General features: G+C 37.1%; 1 protein-coding gene across 2 annotated transcripts; it reads right to left on the bottom strand.

The window, feature by feature from the left end:
- Positions 1-23064: 23064 nt before the first annotated feature.
- LOC127093294 (cyclin-dependent kinase inhibitor 4) lies at positions 23065-25422 on the bottom strand. Of its 2 annotated transcripts, none has more exons than XM_051032205.1 (3): positions 24837-25422; positions 23621-23824; positions 23065-23524 (listed from the first exon to the last, which is right to left on the bottom strand). In XM_051032205.1, exons 1-3 carry the CDS (start codon positions 25202-25204, stop codon positions 23455-23457), a joined length of 642 nt encoding a protein of 213 aa, XP_050888162.1. In that variant the 5' UTR covers positions 25205-25422; the 3' UTR covers positions 23065-23454. The 2 variants fall into 2 exon arrangements, with proteins under 2 accessions (XP_050888162.1, XP_050888161.1); XM_051032204.1 differs by having other exon boundaries at positions 23621-23827; positions 24837-25420.
- Positions 25423-27132: the final 1710 nt, after the last annotated feature.

The following is a 27132-nucleotide window of genomic DNA, read 5'->3' as shown; positions in this document are numbered from 1 at the left end:
GTTCATAGGAAAGGGAGGAAGAAGCTTAGTCCGAAGAACTGTGTTGCTTTGGAACCTTACACTTCTTGGGTAAGGATGAGAGCTCTCGAGTACCGCATGCCGTATGAGTATCCAAGACCTACCCCTATGATTATGGTTGGTCCTTCAACCCTCCCTAATCAAGGAGTAGAGGAGTTGAGAGATGAAGACTGTTCGCGTGCTTGGGTTCATGAGCGTGAGGAGCTTCTTCTGCAGCTCAAGGATAAGGATGCAATGATAGAGTTTCTAGAGCATCCAGTTATTGATGAGCCCGATTATGTGGTTACTTCTCTTCTGCCCCACTCATCTAGGTTTTGGAAGAAGAGATACGATCGGCTTGCCAAGGAGAAGGCCGACATGGAAAAAGCTTTTGAGAGAGAGGTGAAGAGGCTTCGTGCGACGTATCTTCCGATCTCGAAGGCTTTAAACGACTATTTCTAGGGCTCCATAGGATGTTTATTCTCCTTTTCTCTTGTATTATATTTGGTTACCGGGAATGTACTACTTCTTTGGTGTAAAAAGTTTCCAAATATTATATGAGTATTCCACATATGTCTTAAAAAGTTCAGTATTTTCAAAACATTTGCAAATAGATCCTTATAAAGTTCCTCCGATTAAAAAAAATCATATGCACGAGCATTGCATGCATCATATGCATAAGCAGGTTTTGGTTCCGAGCCCTTGTTACAATGGTCTAACTCTTTGCTCTTCATTTATTTTGAAGACAAGCTGACACACCGATACAACACCCGAGCAAATCATCAGAAGATCATGGAACACCTTGAACAAGAGAACTGGGATTTGAAAGAGGAAATTGCCAGACTGACTGCCATGATGGAGTCAGTTCTTGCCGCTCAGAGTCAAGCTTCTCCTACTCATGCAACTCCTCCCACGAGGACAGTCATTTCCGAAGTGGTTACCTCAACCGTGCCTGCCGCCGTCGCCCACTTCGCTCTGCCTGCTGGATTCCCTTGGGGAATGCCACCTAATTTTGTACTAGAGGGTTTCGCTCCCACTTTTGCTTCTATGCCGACATCTAGCCTGGTCATGTCTGTGCCACCTCCCGTTGTGCACACTTTGCCACGTGTTGAAGACACCATCTATCATTCCGAGCCATCTGAGGGCCCAGACGTTTATGAGAAGATGGATGAGATGAAGGACCAATTCCTTGAGCTGCGCAAGGAACTGAAAACGTTGAGAGGCAAAGATCTATTTGGGAAGAGTGCTGCTAAATTGTGCTTAGTGCCCAACGTGAAAATCCCATTCAAATTCAAAGTGCCTGACTTTGAGAAGTATAAGGGAAATTCGTGTCCATTCAGTCATCTTGTGATGTATGCCCGCAAGATGTCGACCCAAACAAATAATGATCAACTACTGATTCACTATTTTTAGGATAGCCTGACAGGTGCTGCGCTCCGTTGGTATATGGGGCTAGAGAGTGCAAGCATATGCACTTTCAATGATCTAGGAGAGGCTTTCGTGAAATGTATAAATACAACATGGACATGGCTCCAGACAGAGATCAATTGAGGGCAATGTCCCAAAAAGATAAAGAGACCTTCAAGGAATACGCCCAGAGGTGGAGGGAATTGGCAGCTTAGATAGTGCCACTCTTGGAGGAGAAGGAGATGACAAAGATCTTTTTGAAGACTTTGAGCTCTTTCTACTATGAGCGCATGATTGCTAGTGCTCCCTAGGACTTTATCAAAATGGTAAATATGGGGATGAGGCTAGAAGAGGGAGTCTGCGAAGGACGGCTGTCCCATGATGATAATTCGGCAAAGAAATATGGAGGATTTTCCAGGAAGAAGGAAAGGGAGACTCATGTTGTTTCTTCCCATATCAAAATAAGGTCCTCTGTGAGGAGGAAGGAAGTGCGATCCATCGTCAACCAACACCAGGTGGCTCATATAGCACCTGCTTTCAAAGAAGCTCAACAATCACAACAACAATCTCATCAACAGCAACAGGCTTACCAGCGCCGTAACAACAATAACAACAACAACACCAGCAATTATGAGAGGAAGAGGGTGACTTTTGACCCAATTCCTATGACCTATGATGAATTCTATCCTTCCTTAATCGATAGGAAGTTGATAACTCCACGAGATCCTCCTGCTGTGCTAGCCAATCCTTAATGGTGGTACAAGCCTGAACTTCATTGTGTGTATCATTCCAATGCTTCCGGACATGACGTGGAGAATTGCTTTCCGTTAAAGATCAAGGTGCAAGACCTTGTGAGGAGTGGGATACTATTCTTTGAGGATGTAGGCCCGAATGTTAAGAAGAACCCATTGCCCGAGCATGGGAAGGCAACTGTCAACATGGTTCAGGGGTGGCCTGGCAAGTATAAAGTCCTTTATGTGAATGACATAATGCAGTCCTTAGTAGAGATGCATAAGCTGCTGTGTGGGCACAGTCACTATGAGCACGATCATGATAGATGCCATGAGTGCACTGTCAATGAAAGAGGATGCCGCAAAGTAAGGAGGGATATCCAAGAGATGATAGACCAAGGGATGATCAAGATACTTCAGAATCGTAATGAGGATGAAGTCGATGTTATCACTCCAGTGTTCAAAATTCTTGATCCTGTTGTCATTAAGTATGATGGCAGCAAGAAGAAGGTGGTGCCAACTCTTGTGATCAAGCCAGCGGGCCCTGTCCCGTATGTATCAAATAAAGTGGTTCCGTACCGTTATAATGCTGTTATGTTGGAAGATGGGAAGGAGGTGTTGTTCCCCTCAACCTCTGTTTTAAGCATATCCGACGTTAGTGGAGTGACCCGTAGTGGTCGTGTTTTCTCGGCTCAGCCTAAATCCCATGAAGACGTCGTGAAGAGAGATGTTGTCAATCTTGCCGGTCCCGTGGGGACTTATTCTTTGAATCATTCCATTCCTGCTGTGAAGGGTGTTGACCCTGTTGTTGTCAAATCTGTTAAAGCTCCTATCCTGGTTGGCCAGTCTAGCATGTTGAAAGAGGATGGTGATGAGATGCTGAGGCTCATCAAGAGGAGTGAGTACAATGTTGTGGAGCAGTTGCTTAAAACTCCATCAAAGATATTTGTCCTATCTTTGTTGATGAATTCATAGCCACACCGTGAAGCGTTATAAAGGGTGTTGGACGTGGCATATGTGGATCACGATGTCACAATTGAACAGTTTGATAGCATTGTTGCGAATATAACTGCCTGCAATAATTTGAGCTTTTGTGATGATGATCTTCCCGAGGAGGGAAAAGACCACAATTTGGCTTTACATATCTCCATGAATTGTAAAGACGATGCCCTGTCCAATGTGTTGGTGGACACAGGGTCATCACTTAATGTATTGCCAAAATCCACTCTTGCCAAACTTTCATATTAGGGGCCTCCCATGAGGCAGAGTGGAGTGGTAGTAAAAGCTTTTGATGGATCGCGTAAGACCGTGATTGGTGAATTAGACCTCCCGATCAAGATTGGACCTAGTGATTTCCAGATCACTTTCCAAGTTATGGATATACATCCATCATACAGCTGTTTGCTTGGTAGACCATGGATTCACGAGGCAGGCGCCGTGACATCCGCCCTACACCAAAAGTTGAAGTTCGTCAAGAACAAGAAGTTAGTGGTGATAGGGGGAGAGAAGGCTCTCTTGGTCAGCCATTTATCTTCCTTTTCCTACATTGATGCCGAGGATGAGGTTGGAACTCCGTTCCAAGCCTTATGTATTGCTGAGCCTTCTAGGAAAGGACTTTCTTCATTTGTCTCCTATAATGACGCGAAGTTGGCCATTGAGCATGGTGCAACTGATGGTTTGGGGAAAATGATAGAGATGGAAGATAATAAGTCTCGGGCTGGTATAGGGTATTCTTCCGGTGTTTCTAATGATCTTGGGTTGTTTCATAGTGGAGGTTTCATCCACACCGATGAAGATCAGGAAGTTGCTGCTATCATTGGAGGAGATGAAGAGGAAGACCTCGGCAACTTTGTCATACCTGGAGGAATCTGCAATAATTGGGTCGCTGTTGATGTTCCAAGAGTTATCCATAAGTCAACGTAATATGTTCATTTTGTTTAAAAACCCTTCTCCCATGCCAAAAGGAGGAGTGAAGACATGTTGGCATAATTGATTAATACAATGATATTCATCCAATAATCGCATGCTAAATGTTTGTTTTTCAAAATTATTTTTCATTTTTTCTTTTTGCATGAAATTGGTGATCACCATAAAACCTTTAAAAAAAAGAATAAAATCAATTTTTCATCTGCATAATGATTTGCCTTGTTTGAATTCTGAAATTTCTTTTATACTCAAAATCATTATGCAGGTTGATCAAACCCATTGAACATAATGATCTAACACCATATCCCAACTTTGAGTTCCCTGTATTTGAGGCAGAAGAAGATGATGTTGAAGAGATTCCTGATGAGATTACTCGTCTGCTTGAGTACGAGGAGAAGATCATTCAGCCACATCTTGAGAATCTGGAAACAATCAACTTGGGGTCTGAAGACTTCATTCGTGAAGTGAAGATTGGGGAACTTCTTGAAGAGTCTGTTAAGAAGGGATTGATTGAGTTGCTACAAGAATATGTCGACGTCTTTGCCTGGTCGTATGAAGACATGCCTGGTCTAGATACTGATATCATGCAACATTTCTTGCCGTTGAAGCCTGAGTGTGTGCCTGTGAAGCAAAAGCTCAGAAGAACTCATCCTGATATGGAAGTGAAGATTAAAGAAGAAGTTCATAAGCAAATTGATATGGGGTTTCTGGTGACTTCTACATATCCTCAATGGGTGGCCAATATTGTGTTTGTACCTAAGAAAGACGGAAAAGTACGAATGTGTGTGGATTACCATGACTTGAATAAAGCTAGTCCAAAAGATGATTTTCCTCTACCACACATTGATATGTTGGTAGACAATACGGCTAAATTCAATGTCTTTTCATATATGGACGAATTTTCCGGTTATAATCAGATTAAAATTACACCCGAGGATATGGAGAAGACAACATTCATCATACCTTGGGGAACATTCTGTTATCGAGTGATGCCCTTCGGTTTGAAGAACGTCAGAGCCACGTATCAACGTGCTATGACTACCTTGTTTCATGACATGATGCACAAGGAGATCGAGGTGTATGTTGATGATATGATTGCAAAGTCAAAAACGGAAGTTGAACATGTAGAGCACTTGTTGAAGCTTTTCCAGCGTTTGAGGAAGTACAAACTCCGCTTGAATCCGAACAAGTGTACATTTGGAGTCCGTTCCGGCAAGTTATTGAGCTTTATTGTCAGCGAGAGAGGTATTGAAGTTGACCCTGCCAAGGTCAAAGCAATACAAGAGATGCATGCGCCCAAAACTGAGAAGCAAGTCTGAGGTTTCTTGGTCGCTTGAATTACATTTCGAGATTTATATCCCACATGACTGCCACATGTGCGCCTATATTCAAGCTCCTCCAGAAAGTTCAGCGTCATGATTGGACCGAGGATTGCCAAAAGGCCTTTGATAGTATCAAAGAGTATTTGTCTGAGCCTCTGATTCTGTCTCCGCCTGTTGAAGGGAGACCGTTGATTATGTACTTGACTGTGCTTGATGATTCCATGGGTTGTGTCCTTGGTCAGCAAGATGAATCAGGAAAGAAAGAGTATGCAATATACTATTTGAGTAAGAAGTTCACCGACTGTGAGTCTCGGTACTTAACGCTTGATAAAACATGTTGTGTTTTGGCTTGGGCTGCTAAGCGTTTACGCCAGTATATATTGAATCATACAACTTGGTTGATATCCAAAATGGATCCGATCAAGTATATCTTTGAGAAGCCTGCTTTAACTGGGAGAATTTCCCGTTGGCAGATGTTGTTATCTGAGTATAATATTGAGTATCGAGCTCAAAAAGCTATTAAAGGTAGTATCTTGGCTGACCAATTGGCGCATCAACCAATTGAAGATTATCAGCCCGTGCAATACGACTTCCTGGATGAGGAGATTCTGTATTTGGAGATGAAAGATTGTGATGAGCCTACGCTCGATGAAAGGCCAGAGCCTGGTTCACGTTGGGGTATGGTGTTTGATGGCATTGTCAATTAGTATGGAAATGGTATTAGAGCAATGATTATTACTCCTCAAGGCACACATTTTCCTTTTACAGCGAGGCTAACTTTCAAATGCACAAATAATATGGCAGAGTATGAGGCTTGTATTATGGGTTTGGAAGAATGTATTGATCTTAGGATCAAACATCTTGATGTTTATGGCGATTCGGCCCTTGTTGTTAATCAGATTAAGGGTGAATGAGAGACGAATCAGCCTGGCCTCATCCCGTATAGAGATTATGCGAGGAGGATTTCAACTTTATTCACTAAGGTTGACTTTCATCATATTCCTCGAGATGAGAACCGGATGGCGGATGCTCTCGCTACGCTTGCTTCAATGATTGCTGTCAATTATTGGAATGAAGTCCCAAATATTACTGTGATGCGCTTGGATAGACCAGCTCACGTGTTTGCAGTTGAGGAGGTGATAGATGATAAGTCGTGGTATCATGATATCAAGTGTTTTCTCCTAAGTCGGACTTACTCGCCTGGGGCATCTGTTAAAGATAAGAAGACTTTGAGGAGATTATCTGGCAGTTTCTACCTTAATGGTGATGTGCTTTACAAGAGGAATTTTGACACGGTTCTGCTCAGATGCGTGGATAGACATGAACCATACCTGTTGATGACTGAGGTCCATGAGGGTTCATTCGATACTCATTCCAATGGACAAAATATGGCAAAGAAGATGTTGAGAGCAGACTACTATTGACTGACAATGGAGTCTGACTGCTGCAAGTTTGTAAAGAAATGCCATAAGTGTCAGATTTATGCGGATAAGATTCATGTTCCCCCGACACTTCTGAATGTAATTTCCTCACCATGGCCTTTCTCCATGTAGGGAATTGACATGATTGGTATGGTTGAGCCTAAGGCGTCAAACGGTCATCGTTTTATTCTCGTAGCCATTGATTACTTCACCAAGTGGGTTGAAGCGGCATCGTATGCAAATGTGACCAGGCAGGTGGTTGTGAAGTTTATCAAGAACCAACTCATATGCCGGTATGGTGTGCCAGACAAGATCATTACTGATAATGGATCTAACTTTAACAATAAGAGGATGAAAGAGTTGTGTAGCGAGTTCAAGATTGCACATCATAATTCTTCTCCTTATAGACCCAAAATGAATGGGGTTGTTGAAGCTCCTAACAAGAACATCAAGAAGATTATTCAGAATATGGTTGTCACGTACAAAGATTGGCATGAGATGCTGCCATTTTCTTTGCATGGCTATCGTACATCCGTCCGCACTTCAACAAGGGCAACCCCTTTCTCTCTTGTATATGGCATGGAGGTTGTGCTCCCCGTAGAGGTCGAGATCCCATCAATGAGAGTCTTGATGGAAGCCAAGTTGGCTGAGGCTGAATGGGTTCAGAGTCGTTATGACCAACTGAATTTGATTGAAGAGAAGAGATTAACTGCCATTTGCCATGGTCAGTTGTATCAACAAAGGATGAAGAAAGCTTTTGATAAGAAGGTCAAGCCTCGTGTGTTCCAAGAAGGTAACCTCGTGCTCAAGAAAGTCTTGTCTTTCGCGCCCAATTCCAAGGGCAAGTGGACTCCAAACTATGAAGGTTCATACGTTGTTAAGAGAGCCTTTTCAAGCGGTGCTTTGTTGCTCACAACTATGTATGGAGAGGATTTCACTCGTCCTATAAATTCAGATGCAGTCAAGAAATACTTCGCCTAAAAATAAAAACAGAATAGCTCGCTAAGTTGAAAACCCGAAAGGGCGGCTTAGGCAAAAATGAGCGTCTCGGTGGATTGAAAACCCGAAAGGGAGGTCCAGGAAAAAGTTAGAGACATAAAAAAATGAATATGTATCTCACTAGATTGAGTACCTCACCCTGGGGCAATCTAGGCAAAAATTAGGGATTTGGCAAGTAACTGCGTCCTGACAAGACTTTGTTCTACAGTTGTCATCTATCGAAGATTCTCGCTCAGTCATCAACTGAAGCTTCGAATACAGTGGATTCAGAGTTGGTGGAGAAACGATCATTATGTTCAATTTAGCCATTTTCCATGTATATCACCAATTTCAAATTTGTAAAGATCCATGGAGTCCCGCCATTTGCGGACTACCATTCTCTTAAATAAATTTGAGCCTTTATCCAATTCTTTGCACTCTTATTTGTTTCTGTTTAACAAATGTTTGCATGTTTTAATTGATGAATATCATTGTTTTAAACAAATAAACTTTTCATGAATAAACTATTTTAAACAAAGTGAACATTCACAATGACTGAAAGGATAAGTGGAATGTCCTCAGTGCTTTCCCAAGGATAGTATGATCACTAAAAGGTAAGACATTTACTCATTTTCTGGCATTCTTATTTCCTCTTCATCAGCTTTCAGTTGTCTCCCCAGTGAGCGCAGAAAGAATGGTACATCATCAGCTTCCCAGAGAGTCTGGTATGAGAGATTCTCCTTGATGGCAGTAATTGATATGTGAATGATCCTTTCTTTTCCAAGTTTTTGCTTCGATATTTTAGAGATGTGTATCCCTCTTTATCAGGCACTAGCATTTGTGTTTTATCATTTATATGGTTGTCATCCTTTGTGTGGACTGACCTAAAATCCCTTATAGATTGATAAAAGTTGACATGCTTTGAGTGGAAAACATTCCTTGTCCTGATTGTCTACTCATGAGGAAGCTTGTCTTTCCCCCAGCCTGAGTAAGAATATCCAACGGAGTAAGCATGTGTTCCCTGCAGAGCTACCTTTCCAGATATTTGTCTCCTCAGCAGGAAGTCTCCAGTTGATGAAGGGCTTATTTCCCATTTCATTTATTTTGAAGGGGTATTCCCGGTATGTCGCTTGTTGATGATGGATCCATTTCCAGTTTCCCCAACCAGGGAAGTTCCCTCGAGAGCGTTTGCAGCTTGTCCCCAGTAGGGTTACCATATCAGAGCTTGATGTTTGTATCTCCTCTGAGTCTGAAGACTTCTTCTAGCATTCAGAGCTGGTGGTGAAGATGTTTATTCCCTTCCCCAGTGGAGTAAAATGCTATTATTCCCTTTGCAGAGTTTCCTCTCCAGCAGATAGAAGGGAGTGTTTCAATTGGTGTACATCTGGTTGGTGGTTGTTCCCCATGGAATTTCACATCATTCCTTGATAAGCTTCCCTAGTAGAGTTTCTTCTCCGGCGGATCTCATTGTTATTTAACCACCTGTCCCCGAGAGAGTTGATGGAAACTCCCCGACAGATTCTTTTGCATCTTCCTTTTGTCAGGATTGTTTGCTCCTAGAAGACTTCTCCTGTGCATAATGTTATTTCTTGCGGTTGGAAGCTTTGACTTTGCATATTCCCATCTGTGGTTAAAGTCTTCCCTTTGTTCACTCTTACCCCCAGAGATAATCCCTATCAGAGTTGAGTTCTCTGTTTGATTCTCTTCTTTCGCTGCTCCTGAATACATTTTCTTTGTATCCTTAGTGAGTGTAGCTCTGGGATAGGGTTTGATATCCCCGATGATTTATTTTCATCCTTCTCGGGTTGTTCTCAAGCTGAGTTCTCCAGTGGGCTTCGCCCTCCTTGTCGAGACGTTTGTCGAGTGTCTGTTCGGGATTCTTGGACTTGTTTGTGTTAGATATGTCTGTTTGTCAGCATTAATCATACACACATAATCATAGCATTCAAATATTCATGATCGCATTCTTTGCCATATATCTTTGTTTGTTATCTCTTGTTGTTGGTGAAATGTTCTTCCCCAAGCAGATGTTTGTGTCTGATCTCTCCATATAGAGTCAGCCCCATAGGCAGAAAGTGTCTATCTTTTCTTCTTTCTTCCCCACTGTCTGATCTCTCCATATAGAGTCAGCCCCATAGGCAGAAAGTGTCTATCTTTTCTTCTTTCTTCCCCACTGAGTTATGTCCTCGTGGATGATTATTGTTTCAGTTTCCTCCCTAGTTATGTATCGGGATGGAATTACTCCCCTGAGTTATATCCTCATCGGGTTGAGTCTTGTTTGATTGTGTCTTTCTAGTTTGTTCCTAGATTGATCCCTTTCTTGTTTTCCCCTGCAGTTCCCTGTGGTTCAGTTGTTCAATTGCTCAGTAACCAGTAATTGTTCATCCTTTCCCCAGCGGATTTTATGGCCTTCTACCCAGTAACCGGTAGTTGTAAGTCCTATTTCTGTGGCCTTCTACCCAGTAACCGGTAGTTGTAAGTCTTATTTCTGTGGTCTTCTACCCAGTAACCGGTAGTTGTAAGTCCTATTTTTGTGGCCTTCTACCCAGTAACCGGTAATTATAAGTCCTATTTATGTGGCCTTCTACCCAGTAACCGGTAGTTGTAAGTCCTATTTTCTGTGGTTTTCTACCCAGTAACCGGTAGATGTAATCCCCTCTTTGTTGGTTATCTTTACCTAGTATCTGGTATTGATATTCCTTCGTTTTTGAGTATACCACCCAGTAACCGGTGATATATCTCTTGGATAATTGCTTTTGTAAGGTAATTTGTCCCTAGCGAGTCATCTTTCATTTACCCTTGTTTGGTAATGATTGTTTCTCCATTCTGATTGGTCATCATTTTATACCCAGTAACCGGTATCCCGATGTCCTTTCTTTTCGGTCGATTTATCCTTCATTAACCCAGTAACCAGTTGTGGATAATCTTCCATGCGAGTATGTTATCTACGTTTTTACCCATATAACGGTAGTAGATAATATATCTCATGCGCTCGTCAGTTGAAGTCTTTTTCTTCCCCATTCGAGTAAGATTCGTCTTTCCTTGTGGAACCGAATGTCCATCCTGTAAGTCGAGTTTGCTTTTTTAGCCCTCCTTTCGGATGATGAGTGTCTTGGATATGTTCCCAATTCAAGCCTGGTTGGTCACCTATTATATGCCCAGTAACCGGTATCCCTGGTGTTCCTTCCTTCTGCTCCCTATTATGACGTTTTGTCCCTTGTGGAGTCAGATTTTTCTAAGTTGAGATGTGCCTTTTGGGTCCTCCTCGGATGTTTCGGATGATTGATATCTCTCACCCTTATACCGGTCTTAGATACTCTTTCTCCCTGAATGTGTTTTTCTCTCACCCAGTAACCGGTGTTTTGATAACATGTCTCTCTTTGAGTTTATCACCCAGTAACCGGTAATATCTCGTTGTTTCTTCCTCAGCTGAGTCCGTTGTGGACGTCCCCGTCTGAGTCCGGATTTTTATCTGATGTATCCGTTGTGGATAGTTCAGTTGTATTGGCATATTCCCTAATACATGCATCTTTGCGTCAGCTCGAGTCTTTCCATCGATTTATTTTCGTGGAATCCTTTCATGTCTCCCAGCAAGTTTTCAAGTCGTGACCTGCTCATGCATTTTTGCCTTATTTCCCCCTAGAGTCTATGTCTCCCTAGTGAGTGTATTACTCCTACAGACCTTCAGTTTCTCCCGATTTATTTTCCTTTGTGGCAATTATTCACCATGAAGATTTTATTTTGCATGCATACATTTGCATCATGAGGTCTCTTAGGGACCAAAATTCGTCTTTGTTATTATTTAAGCTTATTCTATCTCGTCGAGACGAAGATTTTAACCTTCATATCTCCGGCTAGAACGACCTTAAATAGGGGCATCTGTAAGACTCTAATTTTGACCCTAAGATCCATCATGGCATCATGTTATTGCACAAGTGCATTGCCTCAAGGATCATAGCATGTTTGGCTCCTTAACCCTAGGGTTGGGACTTGTTTTAGTGTTTTGAGACAACCAAGCATGCTTGTATTGTATATTGTTGCTTTTCTTATTTGATTACTAACCAAAATCATAAAAATATGTAACTAACTCTTTTTGTTTTGAAGTTCAAGTGGTCATGTGCTCCATAATGCTCCTAGGAGGCTCCTAAGCCCAATGCAATGGCTAGATGAAGATGAGAAAAAGCATAACAATGGTCCACAAATCTCCTAATAATCATATATGTCTCCCAAGTATCTCAATTTGCCAATTTGATCGAGATAACTCAAAGGGCTTGAAGATTTCTTCCCAAGGAAACCCTAATTTCGCTGTGCTTTGACTGTGCCTTGCCCATGAAGCAATCTCAAACTATGATCAAATTTAATCAATGGAAGTTATTTCATTCATAATTTTATGCATATATGAGCCTATTTGAGGATCCTCAATCATTCATTCATCAAGATTGGAAGTTTGGCCTTGAAAAGCTGACCAGTCAAGTCATCTGACTAAGCTGAGGTCCAATAAGATATACTTTTCGATGTGTTTGTCAAATGAATATGATCCCAAGATAAATAATGTTCCTAAGAATCATATGAACAACTTTAATATTCATCAAGAATCCATTTGAAACTTGTAAGGTCATCATTCATTTCAAAACATTATAGGTCATTTTGACTGAAACCCTAATTTTGGGTCAACTTACCAAGGGCATAGCTTATTTAATTTTTATGATTTTGAGGTGATACCAAATGCATTGGAAATATTGAGATGTCTACTCAAAATTTTATGCTGGACAAAATTTAATAATCCTAAAATAAATACATGTGATAATGCAAAACATTATAGGTCATCTTGGACCTAATTCATTGAATTTGAAAAAATACCCAACTTCAAATGCCCATAACTTTGTCATAGAAAATATAAATGATGCAAACTTTGAGTCTAGATTGACTATCTTGAAATGATCTATAACTTTTATGTTATAGATTTTTTCATTTGAATCTTCCATCATGAAAACGGAGGGGTTTGATTAAGCTTGCTTTTGTATGAAATTTTTCAAAGTGATTTGAACATATTTTATACTTGAATTTTCACAGCCAATTTTGATCAATTTGCATATGCCAATTGATTTTTTTCCCAACATGACTTTTGTTCCTTATCTCAAGGGCTTTCCAACCATTACTCACATTGCTCTTTTGGATTCACATTTGGGAGTTTCGAATTTGTTTTCATGTATGTGCATTTTGGATAGTTTATGTTATAACTTGAATTGCAAGCATGTTTCAGTCCAATGCACACAACCAATTTCCCTTCATTTGATCCCAGCAAGCTTCTGCATTCATCATTGGGCCTTCCACACGCTTACACAGGCCCATGCAATTCAAATTCCATTTTCCATGCACATGAACAAAGCATGATCAGTTGATGCATTCAGTTATAAATAGAGGCTTCCTCTCATTCATTTGCTAACCTTTTGGAGATCCCAAGTGCTGTAGAAATGAAACCATAGCCATTACCAAAGGAATCACTCAATATTTTTCACACTTTTGAGCTTGAAATTCAGTATCGTTAGCTGAGTTTTAAAGCCAGATTCCTTAGCCTATCACTTCCATTACATTCATAGATCAAGAAGGAGCAAGGATCTTGGAGAATTCGTAGCCAGAAGTTCATCAATTTGAAGGTATCCATTCAAACTTTTTGGATCTGAATCTCCTAATTCAATGTAGCATTCTTGTGTTTCTGTGGTTTTATGAAGTCCTCACACTTGAGGCAAGCTTGTGATGCATTCAATTCTTCATTTCATGAGCAATCAGTATGAACACCATGATTTTCTCCTTCACATTTCTCTCAATATAGGAAGAGTGATGAAGATCCATTGGTAGAGTGATGATCTCCATCACACGGGCTTCATTTCCATGGCCTTGTTTTTAATTTTCATTAAAATTTATTTTCCTGCAACTGGTGGCCGGAATTGGTTGTTTCGCCGGAGAAGATGGTGGTTTCCACCACCACCACCACGTGTCTTACTCCTTGGCCATTGAATCACCATTTCAGGATCTAATCGTGTGCATCAGTTTTGATTACTTCATTTAATCCTTTATGTGGCACGTTTGACTTGGATGTATCATGCGCCATCAGATCTGAACCGTGTCAAGTGCCACGTCAATTAATGAATGTGGATCAGATGGTTGTGGCTTTTTCGCTTATTTTCATTTTCTTTTTATTTTCTGGTAATTCCTTTTATTTTCAAAAATTCATTAAAAATTCATTTGAAGTCATAAAAATATGAGACCAACTCCAAAAAAATTTTGAAAAAACTAGTTTCATATTATGATTTTTAATTATTTTTGTGACTTCGTTTGATATTTTTCATGGATTATTTGATTTTTAATGGTTTTAATTCATTTTAAAATACTTTCTGACTTTTAAAAAATCCAAAAATATTTTCCTAGCATCTATGGATCATGATAAGTCAATGAAAAATAGTCTCAACAATTTCTTGATTGTTTTGAGATTATTTGAGATTTTAATTCATATTGTGCTATTTTTAATAGTTTTTAATTGTTTTTAATTACTTTCTGATTTCAAAAATTTGTGAGAAAATTAGTCAAAGCTTGTTTGACTACGTTGAACCTATGAGAATTTAATTGGACTTTTTGAAGTTGCTTTGAATTGAATTTGAGTTTCCTTTTGGTTTGTTTATTTTTATTTGTATTTTCTTTTAATTCAAAAAACACCAAAAAAATATCATTGACTCTTTGACTTGTTATCTTCATTTCTCTTCTGTTTGGTGTTGATTGAGGTTGATTTGAATCAACTTTGATCAATTGGGATTGGTTGTTGTCTTATTATTCCCCTCCCTTTCATCTTCATCCCTTTCTTTCCATCAATGGTCAATGAGTTAAAGTCTTGAGGTTGGTCTTGACAAATGAGAAGTTTAACCTTCTTTGATCCAAACCAAACTCAACTTGATCCATGATCAAGTGAGTTGTTTTGTGTCCAAGATAGGTTGCTTCTTGGTCAAGCAAATAACCAAAAGTCAATACAAGGCCCTTCCCCTTTTGTTTGGCATGGTAAGTTTATGGAGTTTGGCTTACTAGTCATGATCTCTAACTTGTGTTCTTTGCCTATATTCTTATTGACCGACCTCAGATAGGTGTGACTACTACATTAGTCCACTTACGATTGCTTAACATAGCGCTACATTGTCTTATGACAAGCTAACATAACCTTACTAACTACTAACTTTAATTTGAACTTTTATTTCTTGCCATTTATTTCTTGCTCATTATTCATATTGATTTTCATCTTTGCTCACTTGAGCTCATATTTTATGTTTATGTCATTTTTCTTTTACTCATTTGAGCCCATTATTATATATAAATATATTGCTATCTTGTTTTGTTTGTGTTTGTTTTGATGTGAACCAAATGCAAAAGGAGAAAGGACTTAGAATTAGGATTTACCTATGCTTAAAGGAGTTCAAGAGCAACTAGGCCTCATGCCTTTAGAATGTAAAATTTGTTGAAGAGCAACTAGGCCTCATGCCTTTAGAATGCTAAAATTCAAAGTTGACTTCAAAGGACTTCTCCTCAAACTTATTCTTTGTCCATTCCCTTTATTGTGTTGTGAGGTTTTTTATGTGTGATTTTGTGTGATAGGGATCCCATCTTAAGATTGTGAAAAGAGGACCATTGTCATGAGTAGCCAAGTTAAGAGCCAAGCCAAATGGAGATCCTAGGAGCTTGAATTCAAATTATTGATTGGTTGTTTGTGTGCTAAGTCCAAAGGAAATGAGCATCTTGAGTCATCTCTATGACTCCAAGAAAAGGAACTCCAAGGGTTTATCTTTCCCCTCTTATCTTTGTATGCTTTAGGACTAGCCTTTCTTTCTTCTCCCCACTCTAACCAAGCCAAAAATAATTTTCAAAACTTTGACTTTGTTTCAAATTAGAAACCTAGGTCTTAAGCCTTTGAATTTTTAAAAACCATTATCATAAATACTCATTGTAAATAAACTTTAATTCAACTTTGACCTCATTTTGTAAATAAATCTAACTTGTAAATATAACCAATTCAAGTTTGTTTTTGTGGTTCCAATTGCCACCTTGTTAAAACCTTTTCAAAACATTAGCATAGGTTTGAGTTATCATAATGGTTGATGTAAATCTCACCTCATCCTTAGTGATTGGATTATAAGTCTTCCATGCTTATTATAGGGTTAACCCCTCACTAGTATGTTGAATCCTTCCTCACGTGGTGGATTATTGGTTTAGGTTGAGTTTTCTCCCTTTGATAACAAAAGACCTTAAGGCTTTTGATTAAAATCAATTCACCAATCTTTGAAATTTTTACCCCGAACTACGAGATTTTGATCCTCCTTTGTGATGGTACGTAGGCAATGGGTTCATCCATTCAAACAACAAATTTGTAAATATAATCTATTCTCTTCTCATCCCTCCAATCTTTTGTTCAAATCTTTTCACAAATACCAACCTACAACACATATTTGCAAAAATGGTTCCCTTAGAGTACTAAGGATGTTTTGGATGCGTAAAACCTTCCCATTTCATAACCAACCCCCTTACCTAGATCTCTGACATTTTTATTAGTTTTTGATTTGAAAAACTTCTTGCTTGGCTTTTGTTCGTTTTTTAGTCTTTCCTTTGGACAAATAAAAGTGCGGTGGAGACTCGAATTGTATGTTGACTTTTGGTTTAGTCAATAAACCTAAAGGTAACGAAAACCCCGCTACAGGTGCTAACACCTTCCCTCTATGTAACCAACCCCCTTACTTGTAATCTCTGGCATTTTATTAGTTTTGATTTGAAAACTTCTTACTTTTGGATTTTGTTCGTACTTTTCCCTTTTCCATTGGAAATAATAAAAGCGCGGTGGCGACTCTAGTTTAATTGACGTTCAACTTATCCATAGCTTGATGGTCATGAATTTACCGCTACAATCATCAAAATCATCCGACAGTTATACCTACAAGCACTTAGATCCACATTGCTTTTATCTTTCTCTGTAATAAGAAATCTTATGTTAAGAATAATCATCCAATTTTTTGAAGAGTTGGACTAAATACTTTCAGTGTTAAAGTGTGCTTGAATTGATTGAATTGACTTTCCATCCCAAATAGTTGGATATAACTCTCACAATTTCTATTTAGCTCCATAGTAAAATCAAGATGGATGATGGTAATATATTTAATTTATTAACCTTCAACATCGATGATATTTTCAAAATACTGATGCATGAAGACAAAAAAAAATTATCTTGATTTGGAAAGTTTTGTCGCATTGGTGGAGGAATAGGTTATTGATTAGTATGACACGCACTCTTTTTAGTTATACATGATCACTTCGTCTATGAAACTTGTGTATATGGATGTAAAGAGTTGACATGGTCAAAGAGATATGGTGGACGCTTAGTGGAATGATCATTTTGACGAAAACAGTCCCTTCTTTCTTTGGGGTAGCATAAGAAATTTAAAACATATTTTAATTTATGAAACACTCAATTTGGATTATAGAATTCGGAAGTACAATATGGGAGTTTCATTAGTTTGAATGGTACAATATGAACTCACATTAGTCTATCTCAATTCTACATTCCAAAATAAACCAACGCTCAGTAGGTGATGTAAATAGAACAAAAACACTATAAAATACAACAAGTAAGGTTTAAGAGTCACGTTGTCTTTGTTTTCCGCCGAAAATGACGCATATGAAATTCATTGATGACTTGATTGTCACTTGAAACACATTTTTTTTTAAAAGTTGTGAGTATGAGTTTTATGTAGGGGTGGCAAAACGGGCTCGGTCCGCTGGGCATGCCCGTTTTGCCCGCACTTTTGTGTGGGGCGGGCCAAGGATTTAGGCCCTCACCCTCAAATGTGTCTGCCCCGCCCGCCCCGTTTTTTTCGCAGGCTTTTCCGGGCACGTGTATTTACATAAATTTTGAATTTTTAGGCTTAAAGAGTTCAGTGCCTGCGGACTTTCCCCGCCCCGCCCTCACTTTTTTGTGGGGCGGGTCTAAGTTTTAGGCCCACATCCTCAACTATGACCGCCCCGCCCCGCCCCATTTTTTTGCGGGCTTTTGCGGGGCGGGCCTAAACGGGGCGGGCATGCCCGTTTGCCACCCCTAGTTTTATGAGCATGAAGATATATTGAATAGGTTCGGACTTTATCTCTACATAAATAATTTGACCCCAAATATTTTTTCTGCGTTGAATTAGGGCGTAGTCCTCTTATCCTAAAATTTCTTAGGTTATTAATAAAAGGATTTATTAATGTATCTCATATCTTCTTTTTTTTATGTATCATGCAAAATTTTAAAAATATTTTCAATTTTTTGAGATGCATCTCTGGACGTATCAAAAGGTCAGTTAATATTAAAATATTTTGGAGATGCATCTACGGACGCACCAAAAGGCTAGTTAACGTTAAAATATTTTGGAGGTTAAGTTGCGTCAGACTCTTCTCTTTCCTCATTTCACATTTCACTCAATTCAACTTCAACGTCTCTCAAATTTCTTCTCTACACGAAGTCAAATTTCATTCAACAAGGCTCAAGGAAACTCAAAGGAATATTCATCTGTAAAATCATCCAACTTCATCAAAACATCAATTTCTTATAAGTTTTTCGAGTTCTCGATAAATGTTTGAGTTTTGATGTAAATGAGTAGAAATTAATGATTAGGGTTAGAAATGAGTAGAAGTCACATTTAGGATAGTTTAGTCATAGTGTATTAGTTGTTTATTGGCTGAAACTGATTATCAAAATAATTTTTTTGAGCTTGCATGTGGTACATTATGCCATTGACGCAACTTCTGGGTTGCAGAAAATTTTGGAGATGCATCTCCGGAACTTTTCAGTGTTTAATTTTCCTCCATATTCTGGAGATGCATCTCTGAAATTTCCTGCAGTGTTTTTTTTAAAATTTTCTTGCTTGTGTGTTGTTTGTTTGCACTAATGGTTTGCCTTACTTTAACTTACAAGCATAATGGTTGATAGACATGATAACATGATCGATTTCAGCCGAATGAGGATTGGTTTCAGTCGGTTTTGTCCTTATCTGGCCCGAAGGACTTGTGCGTGACCGGTTATACTACGGTCAACCACGGGATGCTTAATGCATTCGTGGAGAGATGGCACTCGGAGACCTCGTTGTTTCATCTCCCGCATGGTGAGATGTATATCACGCTCGATGATGTCTCGTGTTTGCTACATCTTCCAATCAGGGGGAGATTCCTAGATCATGGGAGGATGACCAAGTACGAGGCACTCGAGATGATGGTAGTGTATTGTGGGGATGATCAAGGGGAAACGAAATAGGAGTTGGATAAGACCATAGGTGCTCATGCTAGATTTGAATACCTGAAGAAGGTATATGAGGCTGAGATCCTGAGAGCACAGCATACTCATTGTGATGATGAGCACGTGGCACTCCACAGATCACATGCATTAAGAGCATACATGCTTTATTTGGTTGGCACTGCGATTTTTATGGACAGAGTGTCACTTATACAGACGTCGTCTACCTACGGTACTTCGTGGATTTCGAGTGAATCCATGAGTACAATTGGGGCAGCTTTCTTGGTCTACCTGTATTCGAAGTTAAGAGATGGTTGTATGTGGAAGACGAAGTAGGTCACAAGCAGTGTGACACTACTGACGGTAATAATTATTGGTCTTTGAATGTTTTTTTTTGTCATTTTCATTTCATCTTTGCAAAACCATTATGGAAGATTTGTGTGTTCCAAACTTTTCATTTCAGACCTGGATCCTCCAGCACTTCCCACGCATCTCTTAGTGGACAAGTGTGCCTGAGTACACTAAGGATATGCCACGTGCTACTGCTTTTATCCCGCTCATACGGAACCAGATGACCGAGTCTTTCAGAGTATATCTTGACCATTTGGTTACTGAGGACGTGCACTTCAACACCTATGTTGATCACCGTCAAACACGACCACTTGACGAGATAGTGTTATACTCGGGATGATTGACTTGCGGATCGCGTCTCACTGCTCTTCATCTTCCCAAGTGTGTCATGTTGCAGTTTGACTACACTCAGGTCATTCTCAAACACCATATCGTATATGCACATCTTGCCTTGACAATAGATAGAGGACATGTTTGATAATTATGAGAGTCATCTGGTACCGGAGGAGGCACGAGCTACCATAGCTGAGAGCGACTGGAGCTACGTCGAAGGGTACATCATATGATTCTTAGGGTGTCACATCCGTACATGGCGCATGCTGATCTAGGAGATCCGTCGAGACCGGCTCATCAGGAGATACTAGAGGAGGAGCAGACACAACTAGATCATGATGAGGATGTCTTACCTAGGTGTCGTCGTATAATGGAGATTGTGTGGGTATGCATTGACAGAGGTATATTCTCTTATGGTTCTGATGTGAGGCATGTCCTAGATGTCATCATGAGGAGGCACATGGGGCATTGTTGTACCGGAGACAACACTGGAGGACAAAGGAGTTAATGGTCGAGGAGGTAGACGAGGCAGAGGAGGTAGAGGAGAGGTTGTCAGACACACACAATAGTCTCTTATCATATAATTATAGTACTATGATTTGTACTTTATTTTGACGGTCTTACTATTTTATTGATCTCGGTTGTACGGCATTTTCTACATTTATTAGTATTTTATTTTTATATGGTATTTTTTGTCCATCTAGAATTATGTACATCTATTTTTTTCCCGATTGTACGGTATATTTTTAATCTTCATTTGAACACAGATAAACAACATATAAGATGAAATACCTATTCTGATACGTTTTGAAGAAGTATTTTCGGTATATTCACAAAGATGCATTTCCGGTGTAATTCAATTGTAAATAGCTTCTGAGTGAGATGTATTGAATACTTTAAATTGTTTCGGAGATGCATCTCCGAAATCTTTCAACGTTTATTCAGAAATTAGTGCATTCAGAGATGCATCTCCGAAAACTAAAGGCATTTAAATAATTTTGCATGATGGCTAAAAAATATTAAAGATGCATTAAGAAATCCTCTACTAATAAAATGAACTTATTTTAAGCACAATCCTTAGAATTGTGGTTCAATCTAACTTAATCTTACAAATGTATGTTCAGATTCTATATTATTCAAAGTGAGACAGTTAGGACAATCTAATAGAAAATCTAGTTCTAATACCATCTTAAAATTGTGAATTGACCTAATTAATATACAAAATAAATTTGTAAGATGAAGATTGTTTTCAACTTGTTTATACTCCCTCTATTTTATAATGAGTGTTTGGCAATTTCATATCAATTAAAATAAATAAATAAATAAAAGAGGATGATATTTTTATTAAAATAATATTAATTAGAAATAGAATTTAAAAAAATTCATTGAAAATATAAATAGGTCATTCATTTTAAGATGTTTTTTTATTCAAAATAAATCAATTAAGGAAGAATATAAGATCGTTAACTATGGTAATCCTAAGAAGAATCCTTACTTTATTGTAGCATCAAAAGTAGATAACGCATCATATAAGCCAGCAAGTCACATAAAAACTTGAAGAACAATTGCTGCAACTGTATATCTTGCGAATGATCCAAGTCGTGTCCGCCGCATACTCAAACCTGGTGAATATATTCATCCATAGTCAAATTTTAGGGTGGATACATTTGATAGAAATTTGAGACAATGACTTAATTAGTGATTGGGACCACTTTGGAAAAAATGAATATAAATAATGAATGTTTCATAAAAACTCAACACATATTTGTTCGCATCTCCATGAAAACAATGATTAATGTGAATTTCTACCTCTAAAAGATGGTACCAATTATATGTTTTTTCCTTAACAAACGTGGAAATTGTGCCCCTACCCTCAAATCTCAACATCTCAACGAAGTACTACTTAGTATCCTTTTCTCTTTTGCAAATACCTCCAATAGTTTCAAGTCGTCATTACTATTTGACTTATATAGTCTTTTGATCTCGGAAGATAATGAGTTTTTTATTTTGATTCTTGTAATTTTTTTTTGTCTAAATTCCTATATTTTATTTTGGCGTTGGTTTTATTTTTTAAAGATAAAATCCGAAAGAAACCTGCGGATTTTCTTGAACATTTAACTTTAAGGATTAAAACTAACATAAAAAATAGATATAAGAACTCAGACCAAAAAAATAAAAATAAATTTACAGGAATCAAAATAAAAAACTCACTAACTTTTTTTGGGAGTGATCACGCGATTGAAGCTTATAGTAAGTAGTCTAAGCTATATGCTTAACCCATGCAAGTCGATCCGTCGTTTAGTTAGGAACGAAGATAGTAGACCGGTAGAGAGAGGACTTTAGATGCTCGACTGATAAGGAGAGATTGATAAAGCAACCTTAACTAGTCAAAAGCGATTGTTGAAATTACGTAGGTGATGTGAACCACTTTCGTTGTAGCCTTAACTAGTCGTTGAAATTACGTAGGTGGTGTGAACCACTTTCGATGTAGCTTTAACTAATCAAAAGTAATTGTTGAAATTACAAATTACATATAGGTGATGTGAACCACTCTTTAACTAATCAAAAGTAATTGTTGAAATTACAAATTACGTATAGGTGATGTGAACCACTTTCGTTGTAGCGCTTCCATCTCATGGTAGCGAAAGACTATTCTTACTTCTAAAGATGATGTGAACCACTTTCGTTGTAGCACTTCCATCTCAAGGTAGCGAAAGAAAGACGATTGTATAGGTGATGTGAACCACTTTCGTTGTAGTGCTTCCATCTCATGGTAGCGAAAGACGATTCTTACTCCTAAAGGTGATGTGAACCACTTTCGTTGTAGCACTTCCATCTCACGGTAGCGAAAGACAATTCTTACTCCTAAACCGCTGAATGATGGGCATCTCTAATTACCTATGACGAGATGACCATGACCGAGGTTGGGGGACCATGATACTATTTTAATCTTATTATTTATTTGATGGAAATGATAATATTGATTTTGTGTTGTTTTAATCGGTTTAAATTTTATCACATAGATGATATAATAATATATCTTAAATGCATATATTCCAATTTAAGGGGACATGATAACAAAGAAAACAACATTTCACTCTTAGCTTAGCATTGCCCCACACTATTGGATGATAAAAACCAGCAGATTTTAGCAATATATAGCTAGAGTCCACAGAGACAACAGCTAGCTAATATTATCTAAAACAAATGAAAGATTCATTGTCTCCTGCTAGAACAATGCCAGTTTTTTGATATAGAACTGAACAAAAAATGACAAGAAATGACAGAACATTATTACTACATGAGGGAATCTGGTCTTTATTTCTAAGAGTTTGTTCAAGTTCCATCAGTACAAGTATAGACAAAAGAAGAGTAAAATACAAGAACAAAAGGAAATTCCTGTAACCTCATACAGACCTAATTTGATTTTATCACCTAAATCCTACAACTACAGCCCTTTTTTCCCCTCTTTGATGATCTGTTAGACAAAGGACTTTGTATAGTTGTGTTTGTAATCAACACCTCTGTAAAGTTACAGATCATTAGTCTACATATGTTGAAAAGTCCTACTTTCTTTACAAGTAAATAGAAAGTGATGGAAAATGGAAATAACACCACCACCCATTTCAACAAACTCTAACCCTGCTACTTCAAAGATGTCTTGATGCAACACTTAAACACTAGCTTGTCTTCTAGGGTGTTAATTTTTCCCATTCGTAACGCCCCGGGAGTGGCATATCTGTCACAGGATCAAAGTTGTACCTGGAATTCATAACCACCATGGGAAATAAATAAATTAGTTAATCTGGGGTAACGCAAAAGTCACAGAACTAAGAAAATCAAACCAATAGCGCATACTTCTCCATGAACTTCTTTTGCTGAGCCGCTTCATTTTTAGCAAAGAATTCATCCATTTCCCGTGTAGATGGGATAACAGTTCTAGTTGCATGATCCGTTCTGCGATGAGCTTCAGTTGAAAAAGTACGCTTGGTGGTCGAACTAGGAGTCCTGAGAATGTCCGGGTTCCTTATCAAATTGACGGGTGTGGTTTCTCGGGTGCTTCTGCTGCAAGTAATAAATAGATAGCAATTTCAACATACATAAACTAAAATCACTAACACAACAATATTTCAAATGAGATTTCATATGAACAGAACTCATAATTGAGTATTTAACTATTCAACATAATTCAATTGAAAATATGATGATGATGAATCCAATAAAGCACATGAAATGGAAAGATTTCAAAAGCTACATAAAACTAGAGTAAAAATAAAATAAAAAATGGAAAAAGGGGTGAAATCTCTGCTTCGGTAAGAAAGTATCAGTACTTTCCTGCAATAAAGTAACAGTAATAATAAATAACAACATGGCACAAAAAAAACATTAATCAATCCCAGGGAAAATATTTTGAGATACATTTCAAAAGTATATTAAGCAATAAACACACAGAAAACATGAATGCATGTGATGAAGATCACAAAAATTAAAAAAAAAAAACTGTAAAAACAGGCAAAAGCCAGAAGGGAATAGAAGCTGTATAAAGCAGATGCTGAAATCACTCAAAAAGAACAACAACAACAACAACAACAACAACAGCAGCAGAGAACCGTTAAGCTTGAAAAAAAAAACTTCCCCAAATTCATTCATCTTTCAAACTAATATTTGGGAAAATAAACGAATTGAATTGCACCATGAAGTTTATGTAATTGCTAAGAGAAAGTTTCTCTCTTTTAACAGCATCATGAAATGAAATTAGAGAAAAATGGAAATATCCAAGAATCAAATTCATGTTCTGCTTTGTTCCACAATCATGAACTTCAACAATAAACAAATAGTTAGAGAGGTAATAAAAATGATAACAAAAAAAAAAGCCCTAAATTAAAATTTCAGCTAAAAAATCTCAAAAAATAAATCAAAAAAATCCGTTGTCAGCTTTATTTCTGAAAAAAATAAAAATAATCAGAGAGCGCGAAAGAGAACAATCCGAATTGAAATTCAAAAAGTTACGAATTTAAAAAATACAGAAAAAAATTAAATTACGAAAAGGAGGAAGAAAAAGGAAAATACGCACCTCTCTCTACCTTCAAAATCCAAAACATTTTCCCCAAAGTCAGCATCTTCAGCGTCAGGAGTTTTCTCCTTGCTAACATCTCTACGAATTGGGGATTTAGGGTTTTGATTTTGGGGCTTATTCTTCTTAGAAGAATGTTGAGGCGTCGGAGGTTTGTGAAGGCGACGACTTCGAAGCTGAAGGTAAGAATCATTAGAAAGAGAGAGATCCTGATTCTGAGAAAGAGCTAGGGTTTTAGCACGAGTTCGAACACCAAAATAAGCGGTGGTGGTGGTTGTTGTGGTGGTTGTTGTGGTGGTAATAGTGGTGGTGGAATCAAGTAAAGGTAATTCGGATTTAGGTTTTGGTTTCTTCATGTACTTCCCCATCGAAGAGATTGAAAGAGAAAAAGAAAAACTCTGTGACGGAAGAAGAATAACGAAGCACACAGAAAACAGGGGAATATTTATATAAGAAGGTGGTGATGGATTTTGGAAGAGTGGTTTTTCCGGTTATAAGTGGTTTTGTTTGTTAGGAAGAGTGAGAGAGAGAGAGAGAGAGAAAGGAAAGAAAGGTGGAAGTTTGTGGGAGTAAAAGGTAAATGAGAATATTTTGAGATTTATATAGTATTAATTTCTTTAAATATATTATGTAAAATAAGAAATTCTTTGTATTTTTATTTTTCTTCCTTGTAATTAAAAGTGATTTGTTCAATGGTTATTGAAGGAACTACTATATTCAAGTGATTTTACTTTTTTTATAATGCTTTTTATAAAGGTAGTTGAATTCAATGTTTTTTTATTTTTTTTCCTATCTAAAAAATGTTATTTTGGTATTATTAGGATTATTTGATTTGATTTTTATGCATGCATTTTTGTTTAAAATTCCTTTTGTAAAATTTTAATTGTGAGATGTAATTAAAGGTTGGCTTAATCATTTTTTTAAATAAATTTTTTAATAATGTGTGATTTATCCTTGATGTAATTTTCTTCAATTGATTTATAAATATTAATAATTTATTTATAAATATAAATTAATACTACGATTACAGATTAAACATTAATTTATAAATTTATACTCATTTAACTCAATTAATATATATCATCGAAAATATTTCTTTCGTTTTAAAATGATTATCGTTTTAACAAATAAAATTTATTTTAAAATTAAATGAATGGTATCCTCATTTTTCAATATATCAATGATTATAATTTTTACAATTATATTTTTTAATTACTGTGCATTAATTTCAATATTTTAATAAGATTAATCTATTATGACAATATATTTTTTTAATTTGTGTCCAAAATTTTTAAATGATAATCATTTAAAATGAATGGAATAACTTACACAATTGTGTAAAATTATTTAAATATATCAAAAGTAAACTATCATTATTAATTTTAATTTATTAAAGTAAAATTCATAATTTTAAGATATCAAGTTTGACTATTATTATGCATTAATAAATCCTTTTTGTTTAAAATGTTTCTAATTTTTATTTTTATTTTTATTTTAATAAATTTAATCTGCATGCAACATGTATATATTGACACGTAATTTAATGTGTTAAAAGATACTAGTAGTACAAAAAAATTTACACTGTCAATACATCACAATCATCCGTTTGGGTTACTTTACATGTGATTATAGAAAAAGTCAAACTTCTCTAAAAAAATCAATGATGTGACTAACTGACAGTATAAAATATCTTTACACTGTCAATATATTTCAATTAAACTCATTTATTAATTGATGTAGTAACATATGATTTACGCATGTATAAAATTATATGATATTGTAATCATTTTGCATTTATCAAAAAATATAATTAATTTTGAATAGGATAGAGAATTTATAAAACTACTTTTCATTAGTTTAAAAATAAATGATAAAATTTAAAAAATTAGAAGATGAAGTAATAAATAGAAGAAAATAAATATGATCATAAAAATAAACATTAGTAATTTACTGAAATTATAAAGTAAATTATAATTTAGGACAAGATTATTTTGTAAAACGATTTATAATTTTGCATAAGAGTGGTGGAGTTGTTGAATGAGGAAAAGGTAAATGAGATTATATTCATATTATCTAAAATAGGAAATTCTTTGTAGGTTTATTTTTTTCCTTGTAAATAAAAATGCTTTGTTCAACGTTTATTGAACCAAGTACTGTACTCAATGATTTTACTTTTTTTTATAATGTTTTTTTTACAAAGTTAGATCTATTCAACGTTTTTCTTTTTCTATCCAAAAAAATGTTATTTTATTTTATATTATTATTATAATTATTTGATTAGCATACATTTTTCTTT

This window comes from Lathyrus oleraceus, chromosome 6, assembly GCF_024323335.1.
Source record: "Lathyrus oleraceus cultivar Zhongwan6 chromosome 6, CAAS_Psat_ZW6_1.0, whole genome shotgun sequence".
Taxonomy (NCBI): Eukaryota; Viridiplantae; Streptophyta; class Magnoliopsida; order Fabales; family Fabaceae; genus Lathyrus; species Lathyrus oleraceus.
Note: the sequence above shows the minus strand (reverse complement) of the source record. Positions and strands in the feature narration are given on the sequence as shown.